Source organism: Pungitius pungitius, chromosome 18, assembly GCF_949316345.1.
Source record: "Pungitius pungitius chromosome 18, fPunPun2.1, whole genome shotgun sequence".
Taxonomy (NCBI): domain Eukaryota; kingdom Metazoa; phylum Chordata; class Actinopteri; order Perciformes; family Gasterosteidae; genus Pungitius; species Pungitius pungitius.
The window spans coordinates 1,922,445-1,937,550 of record NC_084917.1 but is presented as its reverse complement, the minus strand read 5'-3'; the positions used below and the strand labels follow the sequence as shown (position 1 = coordinate 1,937,550).

General features: G+C 47.2%; 3 protein-coding genes across 4 annotated transcripts; all 3 read right to left on the bottom strand.

Moving 5' to 3' along the window:
* Window positions 1-541: 541 nt before the first annotated feature.
* On the bottom strand, window positions 542-6,415 carry LOC119226758 (cytotoxic granule associated RNA binding protein TIA1-like). 2 transcript variants are annotated; one of them, XM_037485025.2, is made up of 12 exons: window positions 6,214-6,415; window positions 5,106-5,202; window positions 4,568-4,666; window positions 3,115-3,169; window positions 2,918-3,005; window positions 2,411-2,486; window positions 2,132-2,237; window positions 1,880-1,978; window positions 1,701-1,785; window positions 1,367-1,505; window positions 1,112-1,266; window positions 542-745 (listed from the first exon to the last, which is right to left on the bottom strand). In XM_037485025.2, the coding sequence occupies exons 1-12, from the start codon at window positions 6,237-6,239 to the stop codon at window positions 607-609; spliced, it is 1,164 nt and encodes a 387-aa protein (XP_037340922.1). In that variant the 5' UTR covers window positions 6,240-6,415; the 3' UTR covers window positions 542-606. The 2 variants fall into 2 exon arrangements, with proteins under 2 accessions (XP_037340922.1, XP_037340921.1); XM_037485024.2 differs by having other exon boundaries at window positions 1,112-1,269; window positions 6,214-6,414.
* Window positions 6,416-7,480: 1,065 nt separating this feature from the next.
* Window positions 7,481-10,197, bottom strand: dtwd2 (DTW domain containing 2). Its single transcript, XM_037484930.2, has 6 exons — window positions 9,576-10,197; window positions 9,241-9,331; window positions 8,703-8,797; window positions 8,423-8,621; window positions 8,132-8,260; window positions 7,481-7,731 (listed from the first exon to the last, which is right to left on the bottom strand). The coding sequence occupies exons 1-6, from the start codon at window positions 9,737-9,739 to the stop codon at window positions 7,552-7,554; spliced, it is 858 nt and encodes a 285-aa protein (XP_037340827.1). The 5' UTR covers window positions 9,740-10,197; the 3' UTR covers window positions 7,481-7,551.
* A 505-nt stretch (window positions 10,198-10,702) lies between these two features.
* si:ch1073-398f15.1 (cardiomyopathy-associated protein 5) lies at window positions 10,703-15,106 on the bottom strand. The gene is made up of 2 exons (XM_037484931.2): window positions 13,615-15,106; window positions 10,703-13,226 (listed from the first exon to the last, which is right to left on the bottom strand). Exons 1-2 carry the CDS (start codon window positions 13,737-13,739, stop codon window positions 11,027-11,029), a joined length of 2,325 nt encoding a protein of 774 aa, XP_037340828.2. The 5' UTR covers window positions 13,740-15,106; the 3' UTR covers window positions 10,703-11,026.

Sequence of the window (15,106 nt, the reverse complement as noted above, 5' to 3'; positions counted from 1 at the left end):
GGTGACAGGTGGACAGACCAGAAGTGAGAGGTTCCAATTGAGGAAAAAGAAAACAATTAAAACCCGACTGACTACAGATGAACGAGCGCCGCCTCCTCCCCGAATGATTGTTAAACATCGGTAGAAAATGCTGCCCTTGCTCTTTGGCTCTGAGAAAAGAAAAGAAAAAAAAAAACCTGGTGTTTTACTATAATTAGTTGGTGTTTCTCTTAACTTAAAATGTGGCTGTGCTAGAAATACCTACACACTGTCTGATTTACATTTGGCCGGTTATCTGCAGGCTTTACAAAAACGATGGGCCCAGGAAGCTGTTTTCACTGTGTTTACGTGTTCTCAGGTGGAGCTTTTCTTTACACTTGCAGATTTGGGCAGTGGGTGAAGTTATGGGCTGGTAAAGTTTGATTATTAAAATAACAAAAAAAAAAAAAAAGAAGAATCCTAAAAAAACAAAATGGTACCAGCTCCTAACAGAATAACTGTGCGGTGACAGAGAGCGCATCTAATGCTGCACCCCCCCCCCCCCCCCCCCCATCCCCCCCCCCCCCCCGGCAGAGCATCACCCTCCTGGCCCTTGCAGGCTTCAGAGCGGCCTCCTGGGACCTCTGATCAGTGGGTGTGGTAGCCGGCGGCGCTCATGCCGGCCGTGTTGGTGAGCACGGCCCCGTTGACCCCCTGGCCCGGCTCCACCATGGCCCCGTTGCTCACGGCGCCCACGCCTGTCCATCCGGCCCCGGCGTGTAAATGACTGGAAGGGAAGACGGAGACATTCAGGGCAAACGGAAACGAGCCGCCGGTGAACTCGTGTCTCTGAGGTTTCATTGCTGCTTTGGTCCGGTTTGTGATCGCGACAACCGAGAAATGAGCATCACCAGAAATCACTTCAGCCCACAAAGGGACATTTGTGGAAGTACTCCAGAACATTCTGAGATACTTCTATCATATTATAACTAACAAGTGTCTACATGCAGTGTATAAAAAAGGGCCAGTAGAGCTGCTGCCGCTCGGCATCGCCTTTTAGTGTTGCCGTGGCAACAGCAGCCCGACGGCAAAAAGCGCCCGAGACGGACAACCCCCCCCCTCCCCCTCCATCGACGGCATTCAAAGTACTCACTTGTAGCCCTGCTGATCCCAGGTCTGCCCGTAGACGCCGTAGCTCGGCACCTGCCACCCGTTGGGCACGTACTGCCCGATCTGCTGGGCGGCCGTGTTGCTGTACCACTGACCCCACTGACTGTAGGGCTGCGCCGCCGCGAAGCTCACCGCGCTCTGCTGGGGATTCAGGGTGGCGTTTTAAAGAGGGGGGGGGGGGGGGGGCGCGGGGGGGGGCAATTTCATTTGATGCAACACGCGCGGGGTTGGTACACACCTGTGGCATCTGTACCTGCTGGATGGGGCTGACCATGTCGGTGGTTTCTTTGCCCCAGTAACACTTGACCACGTAGCCCTCGATGGACGTGCCGTTGACCGACACGATGGCGTGAGCTGCCGCTTCGTGGGAGTTGAACCTGCATGCGCACGAGAGCAGGACTTTAACCTTTTAACTGGTGCACACTGCAATTTTGTTTAATGCAAACATCCACTATCGAGGACAACAAAGTCAATGAATAAATGGGATTTGCTGAGTCAGTCTGGAGAGAGAATCGGCCAATCGGTGCGCCTGTAGTTCCCATGTGACCGGGTCAATCGGAAGGTCGCCTCACCTCACAAACGAGTAGCCTTTGTCCGGGAAAACACGGATTTCCATTATTTGGCCAAAAGGTGAGAAGGTCTGCCTCATGATTTGCTCTAAAAAACAAAAAGAAAAAGAAAACGTTAAAATAACCCGTGTTAAAAGAAGCGCTTTGAAGCCCGGCGGCCTGAACCCCGCTGACCCACTCACCCGTGAGGCCGGTGGTGACCCCCCCGCAGTAGACGGTGCAGTTGCTGGGGCTGGACTGGTTGACCACCTCGTCGAAGGATAGCTGCTTAGTGTTGGGTGCTTAACGGAGAGATAAGACCACGGTTTCTATTCAATACAACTGTGTGCCTCTGATGGGTTAAAAATGAAACGCAATTCTTTTGGTTTTAACATAAAAAACGATCATGTTGTGTGTGACTATTATTCCTCCGCTTTAATTCACAGGGAACTTACTCTCGTTCGTAGTCTTAGGCGCCGGCTTCCTCGTGGCCCAGTTGGTTCTGATCTGCCTCCCGCCCAACCACTGCCCTCCCATCTGCTGTATGGCGTTCTCAGCATCCTGATAGTGTGTGTGTGTGTGTGTGTGTATGGGGGGGGGGAGACAAAGAAAAACAACTCCTCAGTCGGCGAACGCCTGCACGTGGTCACCCCCGAGCTTCGGCTACGCCGACAATGGGAACCCGCTAATGTTTGCTCAGTCCTCTAACACATGGGCGTCAGCGGCTCACTTACCCATTTGTTGAAGAAGGAGACAAAGCCATAGCCTTTAGATTTACCTGTGGCCATGTCTTTCACCACTCGACAATCCCTACGGGGAAAACACACACACTCGGTCACCAAAATTCAGCTTGTGGTGCTAAATGGATGCACGACATCGTCAACAGAGCGCCAGACAAAGACGGATTCATTCACTCATTCATTCATCGTCGACTGAGGGGCATTTAAAGCTGCAGCCGTGTTCTATGTTTCTCTTTTTGTTAACGAATCTCATGAAAAGACCACAAGCAACAACGTATCTAGTAACAAGTAAAGCGTGATGCGCTGAGCCACACGGCGCCATTAAAAACACATCAATGAGGCTCACTGTTGCCGTGGGAGACAAGTTCCTCCATTATGACACACAATTAAATATCGATAGAGAAAGTTCTATGACGGGATTGAAAGTATGCTGATGATGCAGCCTAAATTGAAAATGTAGAATATAATACATTACAGAAATGATCTTCAGAACAGACTTACGATATTTTCCCAAACGGAGCAAATGCTGCTTTTATGTCATCTGTGGTGATTTCAGGACTTAAATCTCCAACAAAGACGTGGAAGTGACCTAAAAAAAAACAAAGATACACAACACGGATACACAAAATCAGTGTGTTAACATTGATGTGTGAGCTGACACCGGAGAAGCACCCATGTGACCCGGCTGGAGGACTTACTACTTGTGTCTTTCTTTTGGCTGGTTGGCGTCGTGGCCCAGTTGACCTTGACCTCCTGCAGGACAGACAGTGGAGAGCGGGAGGAAGAGGTGAGAAGTGACGTGGGCTCGTCGACGGGAGGAAGGTGCTTTCTCTTTGATTTGAGGTTTTGGTCACACACCAGTTTTACTTTTATATCTTGCGATTGAGAATTGCTTTTCATAAGGTGGTCTCTGCAGGCCATACGTGGGTTCTTACACCACCACTACAAATGTATTCATCCATTGCTATCATCTCATTTTACATACCTCTGCATTAGTTATTAAAGTTCAAACAGTGGAGAATAAAAAAAAAAGGGATATCAAGATTTCACCTTCATAATCAGGAACATTTCAGTCTCAGTCAAGTCAAAATTTGGAGCAAAACTGTAGGAAGTAAGGTCCAAATAACAAGGGACTTACAAACAAGTGATTTTTACGAACTTGTTATACTCCTCAAATGGTCCTTCAATACCTGTTGAGAATAAAATATTTTCAACTGAATGTATTTCTCTTGAAGTTGCTCTTACGTGGATTCTACGTGGAAATAACTTTGCAAAAAGAACACATAGCAGTGAAGACGTGAGGGGACAGAAGAGCATCAATTCAAGTAGATCAAAGACATGTAGCACGGTTACGCAGCAGGGCCACGATCAATCAATCAATCAATCAACACCATGGAAAACTCACGCTGACTAAAACAGACACAGCGATGCATTATGGGACAGGAAGGATTTCAAACAGCACGTTGCTTGCAGCTGTGTTAACGCACAATGTTCGTCACCCGTTTAATGGGTATTATTGTCATGTTACATAATGCTATAATCTGCTAAAGATCCTGCCTTTGAGATTTAGTAAAGGATTTCGTGGGGAAATTGGTCAAAAGTTTATTTAAAAGATGAATGTGTAAAAAGCATCACTTGAGACATGCTGCTCAGAAATGAAGAAAGTCGCAGTTAAACGTCAGTCTGAATTTTGTAAAGAGTCGTGTAGCTGGTTTCTATGAGGGAGATGACGGAAAAGGGGAAAATGAATAATACTCCGGTAGTTTTATTTAAAACTCACAGGCTTATGAATATTGAATCCAATTACTTTATGGAGGTATCTACAGATTTGTGTTAATACCACAAGGACGAGCAACCGGGAAACCATTAAAACATAAAAATCTCCCATCGTCGAGTCTGAGGACGTTACGTTTGTCAGGGGTAAAAGCAGAGAAACTCGGTCGGCTGTTCCCACAGCAGCCGTCTCAGATTGTGCTCAGAGGAAATAATGGCGAAATTAAAACAAACAAAGTGAGGAGGAGCAGAAACAAGAAAGTGAGATTAAAATCTAAAAAAGATACATCATTTTTTTTTTCTCTCCAGTTGCTTCATTTCAACCTCGCCCACCCAGCCGCGCCTCAGTCGACTCACCCAGGAGATATGATAGCTTACCTTACCCAGTATTTTCCGACCGTTCATGGCCGCGATTGTGGCCGTGGCGTGTCTATACTCATAGAACTCCACAAAGCAGTACGGATCATGACCCGCCGTCTGGAGAGGGCAAACAAACGCAAAGATCAAACTCTAAAGGTTCAGTAAATTCCTCCCTTAATACACGCGCGCGTGTTCGTATGCGGCAGATTACGTTGGATTGGACGGCCTCTGTGGCTTTCATGCAAGTGTTAGTGAATACGACGACATCATCGTTTAGGATTAGTGAGAGGTCAGAACAAGTCTGAACAATGAGCGTTGGGTCCTTGCACTGGGGGGGGGGGGCACGGCGGGATTTAATCTAACAACTGAAATGCAGGATTAATATAATTTAAGATCAAACAATTCACTTTGGCCTTTGTTAGTTAATAAATGCTTATGAATAAAATTATGTTTCAAGTGGTAAGAGGCGAGGCAATGTTGAACCGTGCAGGATAAAGGTTAGGGAAGACTCTGGAAGGGGGGGGGGGGGGGAGAGAGAGAGAGAGAGACAACTCACATCTACTATCATTTTACAGCTCTTGCAGGGTCCAATCTGGCCAAACAACTCCAGGATGAGGGCCTCTGTCACGTCCCGGGACAGATTCCCCACGTACCTGCATTGGACAGAAGATGGATGTGTAGATGTAACACAGGTATCCTACACGTGATGTGAACCCTAAACCGGGCAGAGCTGTTACTCTTCAAATAAATAGCTTCCCCAATAACAATGCTGTTGAACTTTTCTAACTTTTTCAAGGTCAAGACATTTTTAACCCAGATGTATGTCTTAATAAACCAAAACCAAAGGCTCACAAACAATTAAAAACCTGGCAGTTATCAGATTTTCAATCCAGCTTTAGCATTCAAGACAATGAAGCATCTCCAGACAATCCAACATCAGGACTGTTTATGAAAAATGATTCAACTTAGTCTGTATTTGATACTAACAACAATAAAAACAGTGCAACTAGGGATCGCTAACCCCGTTAACACATACAGCACTGCTGTCTTTGAATACAAGATCCTCTTCCCCGGGTGAAAAATGAAATAACCATTTGAGAACATCATCATCATCATCATCATCATCATGAACGCGCTGGTACCAACAGCACCGGTCCACATGGTTCGATCGCAGGCCTGCGCGTGGACGGTTCCACGACGTAATGGAGGTGACGGCGCACGAAAAACAAGACACTTCAGTGTTCTCCTGCTCATCGTCAGAAGGACCAGCAGCCCACGGCCGTCCTTCACACGTGGCTAATCCGTGCGAGTCGGCCTTCGTTTCGGCACACGTGAATCGCATCGTGCCGCAATTATTATTTCAATTTAAATTAAGATTTTCCCTCGGCCGACGCCTTAATTTGAGCTATTTTTGGAATTAACGTTAGTCAACGTCGGCTAGCGTTGCCGAGTGAGGCGAATCCAGCAGACGTTTAGACCATTACGATGCGTCCGGGTACCGTCGACACGATCAGGTTAAAATACCCAATAACAATCGTTGTTTATAATTCGGTTAAATGTCCACAGATCGGCGGATAATAGGCTGCATCTCTGAGCGCTAGCTTAGCTACGTAACGGCTAGGAGCGGTTAGCTAGCGGTTACGCAGACGCACACACACACTTACAGGGTTTTGGGCTGGTCATCGTCCATTCTGTTTAACTTGCTGACCGAGAACAAGTCGCAACCCTGAGAGAAAGACGACTGTCGCGGGCAGCTGGCCTGTAACGCCGTCAAGTTATTTTATTGCGCAGTATGAGCCGCCTAACCGCCGCTGAGTGAACAATGGGGCAGCCGAGAAAGATGGCGGAGCGGCGGCAGCCGAGGCGAAACGCGCATGCGCGTGATTTCAGCCAAAGGCAACATCAAGGCATGTCACAAAATGCTGCCGTTTCTCCCCATGTATTTACCCCCAAAAAGGTATTTTTCTGTTTACCATAAAGTGTCTTCGTATTATTATTGTTATTTTATTTAACTCCGGGCCATGTGTCATAATACCATTTCATCTTAAAAATATAAGAGATAGATAAATATACATGGTACTGTCGTTACTTCCCTTCACCCCTGAAATGCTTTTAAACAGATGCCAAATACCATGCATTTCTACAGCTGTATATATGTAGCTCATACAAAAGTATTAGATTTATCAGAATTTGTGGATAAACAGTAAAGATGTTGCTCACTTTGAGGACTTCTTCCAAAAAAAACCTTTAATTTGTCTTTACGTGAGGTAACTTGGGGACATCTATACTTTTATCCACAATCACACAAGTGGAAAATTGTCCCTAAGCGCATTGGGCAAACCCCATGAATCAACATATAAAACACACTTTACCCGCCTGGTTTACAATTAATACGTTCAAGTTGTTACATTTATTTTTGCAGCATTCCCAAAAGGCAAAATTTGAGACCGAGACCTTGAATAAATAGATTTGAACATGTCTACTTAAGTGTATAATTATACTATACACGACTATTTCCAGCCAGATTTACTCTAATTCTTGTATAATATTGATGTAAAATATCTTAAAAACATCACAAATGATGATTTATTGGAAATAGACTGTAGGATACAAATCTCAATTCTCCCTTTCTCTCCTGCTGTAATGTTTTTGTGTGCTAGTTTATTGAATCATTTTTTATTTTCTTACACATCTGAATGATGTGACGCGTTGGAGATGTGTAAAGTCAATCCAACCAGAACCACCACAGCGTTGATAAAACCCAATGAAGATTGTTTTTGTTTGTAAAACAACAGAAACTCATTTATTGTCACACCATGACATTAAAAACAACTTAAATACGTCCTTAAATCATTTACTTAATGAAGGACAAATACATAAATTAAATTTACCAGCAATTATCTAAAAAACAATCCCCCCCCCCCCCAAAAAAAAGGTTCCAGTGGTTTTCGGAGTGCCCTGATGATACAGTCCTGCTCAGATGACCCCCCCCCCTCGCTGCCTCATCTCGGGCAGACGTTGTGGTCGGTGACCAGCTTCTCCATCCTCTTGATCTTGCGCTTGTTCTTGGGCATGGGCTTGTCGTACATGCCGTTCTTCAGCAGGTGCTCCTTGCTGTGGTGGACCTGGGCGCCGTGCTGCAGCTGGAAGGAGCACAGGGCTTTCAGGGGCCTCAGCAGGACCTGGACACGCAGAGGGGAACAAACACATTCATTGTTTACGCATCGACCTTTGTCTGAGACAGTGAAATCAGGAAAAATAATACATATTTGGCTTTTCAACTTTTACGTTACTGTTTAGGTTCAATCTGCTTACATCAGACGTCCAGACAGTGGCAGACGCTTTCAAAGTTTTCAATTAGCTGAACACAGTAGCGCATTTAGCTGCTTTAAAGCTAGATACTATTCTGAGGAGTTGATGGAGACCAAAACAGAGTGAAAATGAGTGAATATTGGATTTACATTCATCAGGTGGACACATCAAATGAATGCTTACGTTGCTCCTAACAACCTGGTGATGCAAATACGTCAGGGTTGTGTTAACAGTTTTTAAAAATTATTATTTAAGTATTCCCCACGTCACCTCCTGGATGTTGTCGTTGTGCTCCAGGATGGATAAAGCCACGGCGGCGCACTCCAGCGTGGACAGGCAGATGTTGGAGGGCTGTGTGCGGATCACGTACTGACTGGAAAGATTCCGGTTTAGCTGCACCTGAGGAACAGAAGCACAGGTGATTAGCAGGGCACGCGTGGCCTTCTCTCTTTGCTGACATATTATAGGCATTTTAAAGATTAAAAGTAATAATACTGTGGTTTTGATACCGGAGGTTCGGTAACCGCATCCTCTTTAAAGTGACATCACGGTTACACACACCTGTTTGGGCAGGTGGAACAGGCTGTTTTTGAGGAACATGTTTTTGGCCTGACTCCAGGTGCCGTCTATGATGATCACATTGTTCTTGGCCGTTCCCACTTCCTGGTACTGCACCAACTCCTCCAGGTTCTGGGACAAGGGACCCGGGTACAGGATCAGCGTCCTGCTGTCCCGACACACCGCTGCCAGCTCCGGGTGCCTGCGGGACAAAAAAAAACAAACATATCAGAGAGATCTGTGACAGTGGTGGTGTGAAATCAGAGGGAGAAACACAGCTTACTTTTCCTCATTGAATCTCCTGCCCACGATGACGTTGCATTTTCCGGGTGGCAGACAAGCAGCGAGCAGCGGCACCGTGCGGAGAACCCGGCTCTCCTGAAAGCACAGCGGAGGGTTAGAATGGCGGCAATCATGAGGTTCTGGTGAAGATGTTTGCCTTTTACTTTGGGCTGGTGTGGTCTTCAAAATCAAACACAAAATAAACCTTCTTGTGAATGCAGTTATTATTAAATATTCAAATGTTTATATATCGCGGCCGCATATTGCCTCCCATACATCTAACGATGGAATAATAATAATGTGGATTCTTCATTCTGCTTATTATAAATATTTGATCTTGTTTCTTTTATTATGCCTCTTATTTTATATTATATAGGGGAAGGGTGCGAGCATAATCTGAGTTATTAAAGGTATGGGATCTCTGTGCCAACAGGAACAATAATTCCAGATGACCTGCTTTTTGACTTAAATCTGACCGGGCCAAAGCCATCCTAAAAACACTCTGTGTCATGTGTCACCTGTGACATGTGACAACTCACCTCTGCGGGATGCTGCACCACGTACAGACACGTGGAGACGTCCAGGGGTTGTGTTGGTAGAAAAGGACAGAGACACACCTTCTGAGGGCGACTACATGGGAGGAAAGTTGAAGACGTGAAGGTGTGATTTGCCCCGTTACCTCTCAGCCTGCAGATGATCTCGGGCTTTCGCGTAGCGACATTAAATCTATTCCCTCATTAAAGCATGCCAGTTACTCGAGGAGGAGGAGAAGGAGGAGAGGAAAGCGGTAGAAGGGTTTCTTCCCTGCCATTCCTGGTCCAATCACACTGACTTGTTAGCTAGCTAGCATTAGCTTTACTTGAATTCCGCTCACCGGCACCGTAAACAAGTCGGTCTTCTCTCGCCGACCTCGACCGGGAGGGCAGCCAGGTCGCCGAACGCGTCCACGAGTTCGTCGTCCGCCGACGAGTTGTCCCCGTTGGCTTCTCCGTTTTCTTCGGAAGAGATCGACGGGCAAAAGCCGGAGACATGGTCCATTGCGGAGTTAGCAAAATGCTAACAGGTCCAACTCAAAACACGGCGCCGAGGAAGGACGTGTAGCATAGAAATACACCAACTAGAAACACTGCTAGTTATATAAATAAAAATACATTTTCCCAACAAGGCTTGAGGGGCTTCGTGTGACTCGTTTGTCTAACTTGTATCCGCTGTAGGGTTCCTCTAGTCACCACCAACGTAACGTAAATTAGCAACGCTAAAGTAGCAGCTAATGCTACATTCATTCAGATACGTTGACGTTGTGTTGGCTGTGCTAGCTTGCTAGCCATAAATGTCAGTTGGCTTTCAAATCGGGCACGCAATAAAAAAAACAAAAATCTGGAAGTTGTCAAATGTACCTTTAAACTATTCAATTGCTGACACCTGTATTAAACAAAAAACATTTCATTTTGTTGTGGAAATATAATATGTTTATAACAGTCTCCATGTGAATAAGCATTTCCTTTCTATCTACTGTAACTCTATGCCACTAATGGTAAACTATCAACTCACAGCTGCCGCCTGTCGACGTGGAGGTTAAAAAAAAGGTGACTTTAAAATAAAATAATATGTAACACTGGATTTCACCAGAGCGTATTTAAACTGATGATAAAATCTCCTCAAAGCCTTTTATTACGGCCGTCGATCTTACGAAACATAGATAATAATCTTGTACCGCACATTTGCTTCAGTTTATATCTAATTTATTGCACATTACTTTATTGATATCTGGGAGTTTCCTATTCAAGGTCAGCAAGCATTTCATGGACCACTGCTGAGCTCCTATGGGTTCCATAGTTGTAGTTTAGAAATATGCACATGTTTGCACGTATCGCACGTGTTTTGTTGGTATTTCGTAACTGTTTACAAGAGAGTTAATAGACTCCTGGTTGAGACGAGGTGTCAGGTTAACAGACAGGGAGACTTATTAATAGCTGAAGATACGCACGAATGACACACCAACACACACACACTTTTTTATTCACACTCCCAAACTTTTCCCTTCAAACACGCTTGGATTCATGCGCCAGTCCTTCAAACCGCAAAGACTGGATTAACAACCCCAAAAAAGAAATTATCCACCTCTTCTCGATATTTGATCACTGAGATGGTGAGAACAGCCAGGTGCAAAGTGGTAAACTAAAAATGACCCATTTGGCCCTCTTCAGATCGTGTTAAAGTGTAAAGAATTTTCCCTCACTGAATTGTAGGAAACTGGGATATTAAATAACTCGAATGATGACCTGATCAGAAAGGCCACTGAGATTAAACCGGTCTAAATCTCACCTAAAGTATTACGCACTGTCCTTTGTCTTTAGCTGGCTCCGCTGAACCTCCGCCTCGTTTCTCCGGATGAACCAATTCCGTCGACTTAACATCTACTCTTTCCGGTTCAGTTTGTCTCGGAGCCTCTTCCCTCTCATTCACCCCCATTCCCTCTAAAGTTCCAGAGTCCCTCTCCTGATCTGCGGCCGGGTTCGGGTCCCGGACGCCTTCGCTTTGCGGGGTCTCCATCGCGTCCAGTGCGCTTTGAAGCAGAGCGACGTTGGCGATGTCCCGCATCGCTTCCTCTTCGTCCCCCTCGTTGGCGGCCTCTGCCGGCGACGCCGTCTCTTTCTCCTCCACCCTGTGCTCCTTTCCACCAGCCTCTTCCGGCGGGATGACGTCGACGGGGGTCAAAGGTGTGAGGTCCAGACACGCCTTGGGAGAGGGCGTGACCTTTCTCCTCGCAGGCGCGACTGGCTTCGGCGTTTCCAAATCTGGCTCCTGCACTTCCCGAACTGTGCCGACCGCTTTTTCGTACGTAGCCGCATGGTGTTCATCTGCGCCCCCCCAGTCGGGTTCCTCCCGGAGAAACTCAAAGCTTGAGACGCCGAGCTGATCCACCGGGATTTTAGCCACGTTTTCCAACGCGACGGAGGCGCCTTTTTTCAAGTTTGCAGTTTTTTCGGGTTCGTCCTCTTCGAGAGATCGAGGGAAAGGCTCGACGTCCAACGGAGACGCGTTGGCACTGGACCTGAAGAAGTCTGTGATTTCCTCCTCGGAATCTGGCATCTCACCCTCTTCAGGCGCGGAGAGCAAATCGCCAAAGTCGTACAAATCTTGGGCCAGTACCCGAGGACCTTCCTCCGGAGATTCGTCCTGGTCAGACGGCTCCGCTACCGGCACAGGAGTGTCGTCCATGAGGACGTATTTCTCTAAATATCCCCGGGCTTCCCGGTCTGAATGCCGGCTGTGGAAGGACTTCTCCGACGTCATGCTTTCCGTGTCCTCTTCTTTCTTGCGACTGCCGACCGCCTCCTCGTACAGGTCGGTGTAGAGGAAAGGCATGGCTTTGGGCTCCTCCAGCAAAATCTGATCGATGATCTTGGGAGGTCCGTCCGGCAGGAATATCGGAGTCAGTACGTCCTCTTGGCTTCCGAACAAAGTGGAGCCGCTGGGTTTCGAGGGGAACCTTGAAGGCGCGCCGCGTCCGTCGTCTTTGTCCACAGGTTTCATGGAGAAGCTGCCCGTACCGCCGTAGAAGACCTCGTCCAGAAGCTCGCTGGTGATTTCCGCCAGACTCACTGTGTCCGACATGTCGTCATCCACAGTTGCTGTTGTTGCTGTTGGGGCGGCGTTGTCTCCTTCGGGTCGTGAAGGACTCAAGGCGTCCCGGGTCTCGGGGGCGACCCCCGCTCCCAGCGCCGCCCGCGCGCCGGCCACAGCGGGACTCCCTGGAGCCTCTGCGTCAATCAGGGCAAACGCCTCGAAGTAGTCCACGTTGCCGGCGGCGCCCCTGGGCCTGGTCACCGGAGCGCCCGGTGGGTCCGTCACGTTCGTGCCCGCGGAGGAAGAGGAGGCCGCGGCCGGATCCCCTCTCGCCGCACCGGACCCCGCGAACCCCGGATCGCTGTCGCCACCCTCCTCGACGCCTTTGCGAACGACGCTCTCCTCCAGATAAGAAAGGTTGTCCACCATTTCTTTGCTCTCCTCTTCGTCCACGGTTGCCAGTTTGGGGGGAACGACGATGTTGAGGATTTCAGAGCCCTCGGAGACCAGGCTGAAGAGCCGCTGCTCTTTGTCCACCAGGGGATCGGGGGCCTCCTCCTCGTCTCCGTCCTCAGGCTTCACATTCGGCCGCGAGACCTCGACTAACTCCGGCCTTCCCGAGACGTTCTCGGAGCTTTCCCCGAGGACCTCTATCCGTCCCGCTGCTTTGCTCTTCCGGTCGGCTCTCTCTTTGCTTTTCTTCCGTCTCGAAAGTAGCTCCTCGTCCATGATGAAGATGATCTTCCCCGCCGGCGCCGACCCCGGTGCGGCGCAGCCGGGGTCCGCGCCGTGGGTTCCGGGCTCGGACCCCCACGGCGTGGCGCAGCGGCTGGGGGTCGTCTCCCACGCGATCCCGCTGTCCTCGCCTTGCATTGTGACCATGGAGAAGGAGGAGTCCATCATCAGGCATTGCATCTTGGGTCGGACGTTGTCGTCGTGGACGGCCTCGCGTAAGCTGAAGGCAGGAAACAACGTGAGATAAGACACTTTTTCAGTCAAATAGATTAGAAAGTAGCTTTAATTATTCTTTATTTTAATAACCTTGCAGTATGTCAAGTCATAAAGCCCCCTGAAGCATATTTGTGATATTGACTGTGTGAATTCAACTGAATTGAGGATGCTCTTATTATTATTATGGTAGTTGGGATCCCAAACTAAAGCTGATGCAATAAATCCTCCACTTTTCTGATTCTATTTTGGATGTTGACTTGTGACCATTTTGGAGATTCTGTTGTACTGCATTTGATTTTGCTGACTGATTCAACAAAACCTCCAAAAGTAACATAAAGTTGCCTCTAAAATAGAAACCACTTCCAATCCACGAAGGGGGTGCTGGTCTCTACCTGTTTCTGAGGGTCTCCACTTCGTCGCCGGCCTCGAGGTCTTTTACAGCGATTTCTTCTGGCGTCATCGCCCTCATCTCGGCGTCCACATCCACCCGCGACACATCTTCTGCCGGGGTGTCCATCGTTATGCTGCCTCGATGAACCCGCTTTCAGTCCTTCTCGCCACGACGCAGCGCCGCTCTGTCGATCCCATTTGGAGCCCGGCGTCTTCCAGCTGAGTCTTCGTGCTCAGCGTAATCTTGAAATAGAAACCCGCTCCTCCAGTGTTTCATCTGAAGCATTTGCAGCATGCAAGGGAGGCTAATTTGTCATCTGTTGGCTCTGGCTGAGCTCTTTCCTTTGACATGTACAATAAACAGGTTAATCGGGGTCAATTAGTTGTTGCTTGGGGTCAATCAGAACTGTACAAAAATGCATCAGCATGTACTTCTTTTTTTTTTTTTTTTAGCCAAGTCTAAATATGTTCTGCTGGTGGTCTGTATCAAATATCAGTGTGTCTCTTAAGTCTGTCATACGCAGATCGGTGTCTTGTTGTTTTGTGGTTTTAAGGGATCAAATCAATTAAATTTAAGGGAGAGTGAGGAAAAGGGAGTAGACAAATATACATATACATTTAGAACACAGTTGACCTAATAATACACATGTATGGGCTAATGTGCAGTTTTTAACCTTCAGCCATTTGTACTTAAAAATCCGCTTTCTGTGACACCACACAACGGAAATGTCAATCTGGCACCTGTTTGCGTCCGTCTTCCAGCGAGACGAGAAAAGGAAAGACTGGAGGAGTCGGGGAGGGTTTTACTTAAAGTCAACAGGTCGTATCCGGGTAAAAGTTGTCCTCGTATTAAAGGTTCTGGCACACTTTCAAAAAGGTTAAAATATGTACTGGTATGAAACGTGAACTTCTTCGAACAGTGTTTGAGCACATTCAGCTCAGGTAATATTACATTCAAGAAGCATCATTCAGTTATCACAGCACCTATTGTCACCTGCTGACTGTCACTCTGACAGCTTCAATCGCCAGAGCAACGTTAAGGACGTGTATCACCAACGAGTGGTTTGATTACCCAATCAATCAATAAATCGGTGCCGTAAAATGTCTTCAAATCCCATTCAAATTGGAGAACGTAATGGCTCTGTGGTCTTCTATGCAGCTCCTTGCAACAGCTCTCCACAAGATGTCAAACAACAGATCAGGTGTGTTTGTGTGCAGTCTCACTTTGTTGTAAATATAAATGTATTGTTTTGTGTATTGTTATTTATCGTGTTCATCTCTGGGATGTTGGGATGGGTGGTTTTTCTCACTGATATCTCATTTTTTTTAATGCATGGCAGGACGTGATGTGTTTAACTTTATACAACTTTACTTTTGGCTCAAAGGGACACTTTGAGGCGGTTGTTTGATGACTGCGCCAAATGAGGTGCAGCTTTTTGAATCACACGCCGGATGTTTTATTTCCCGGCGATGACGTAATAACGTCGTTGCTTT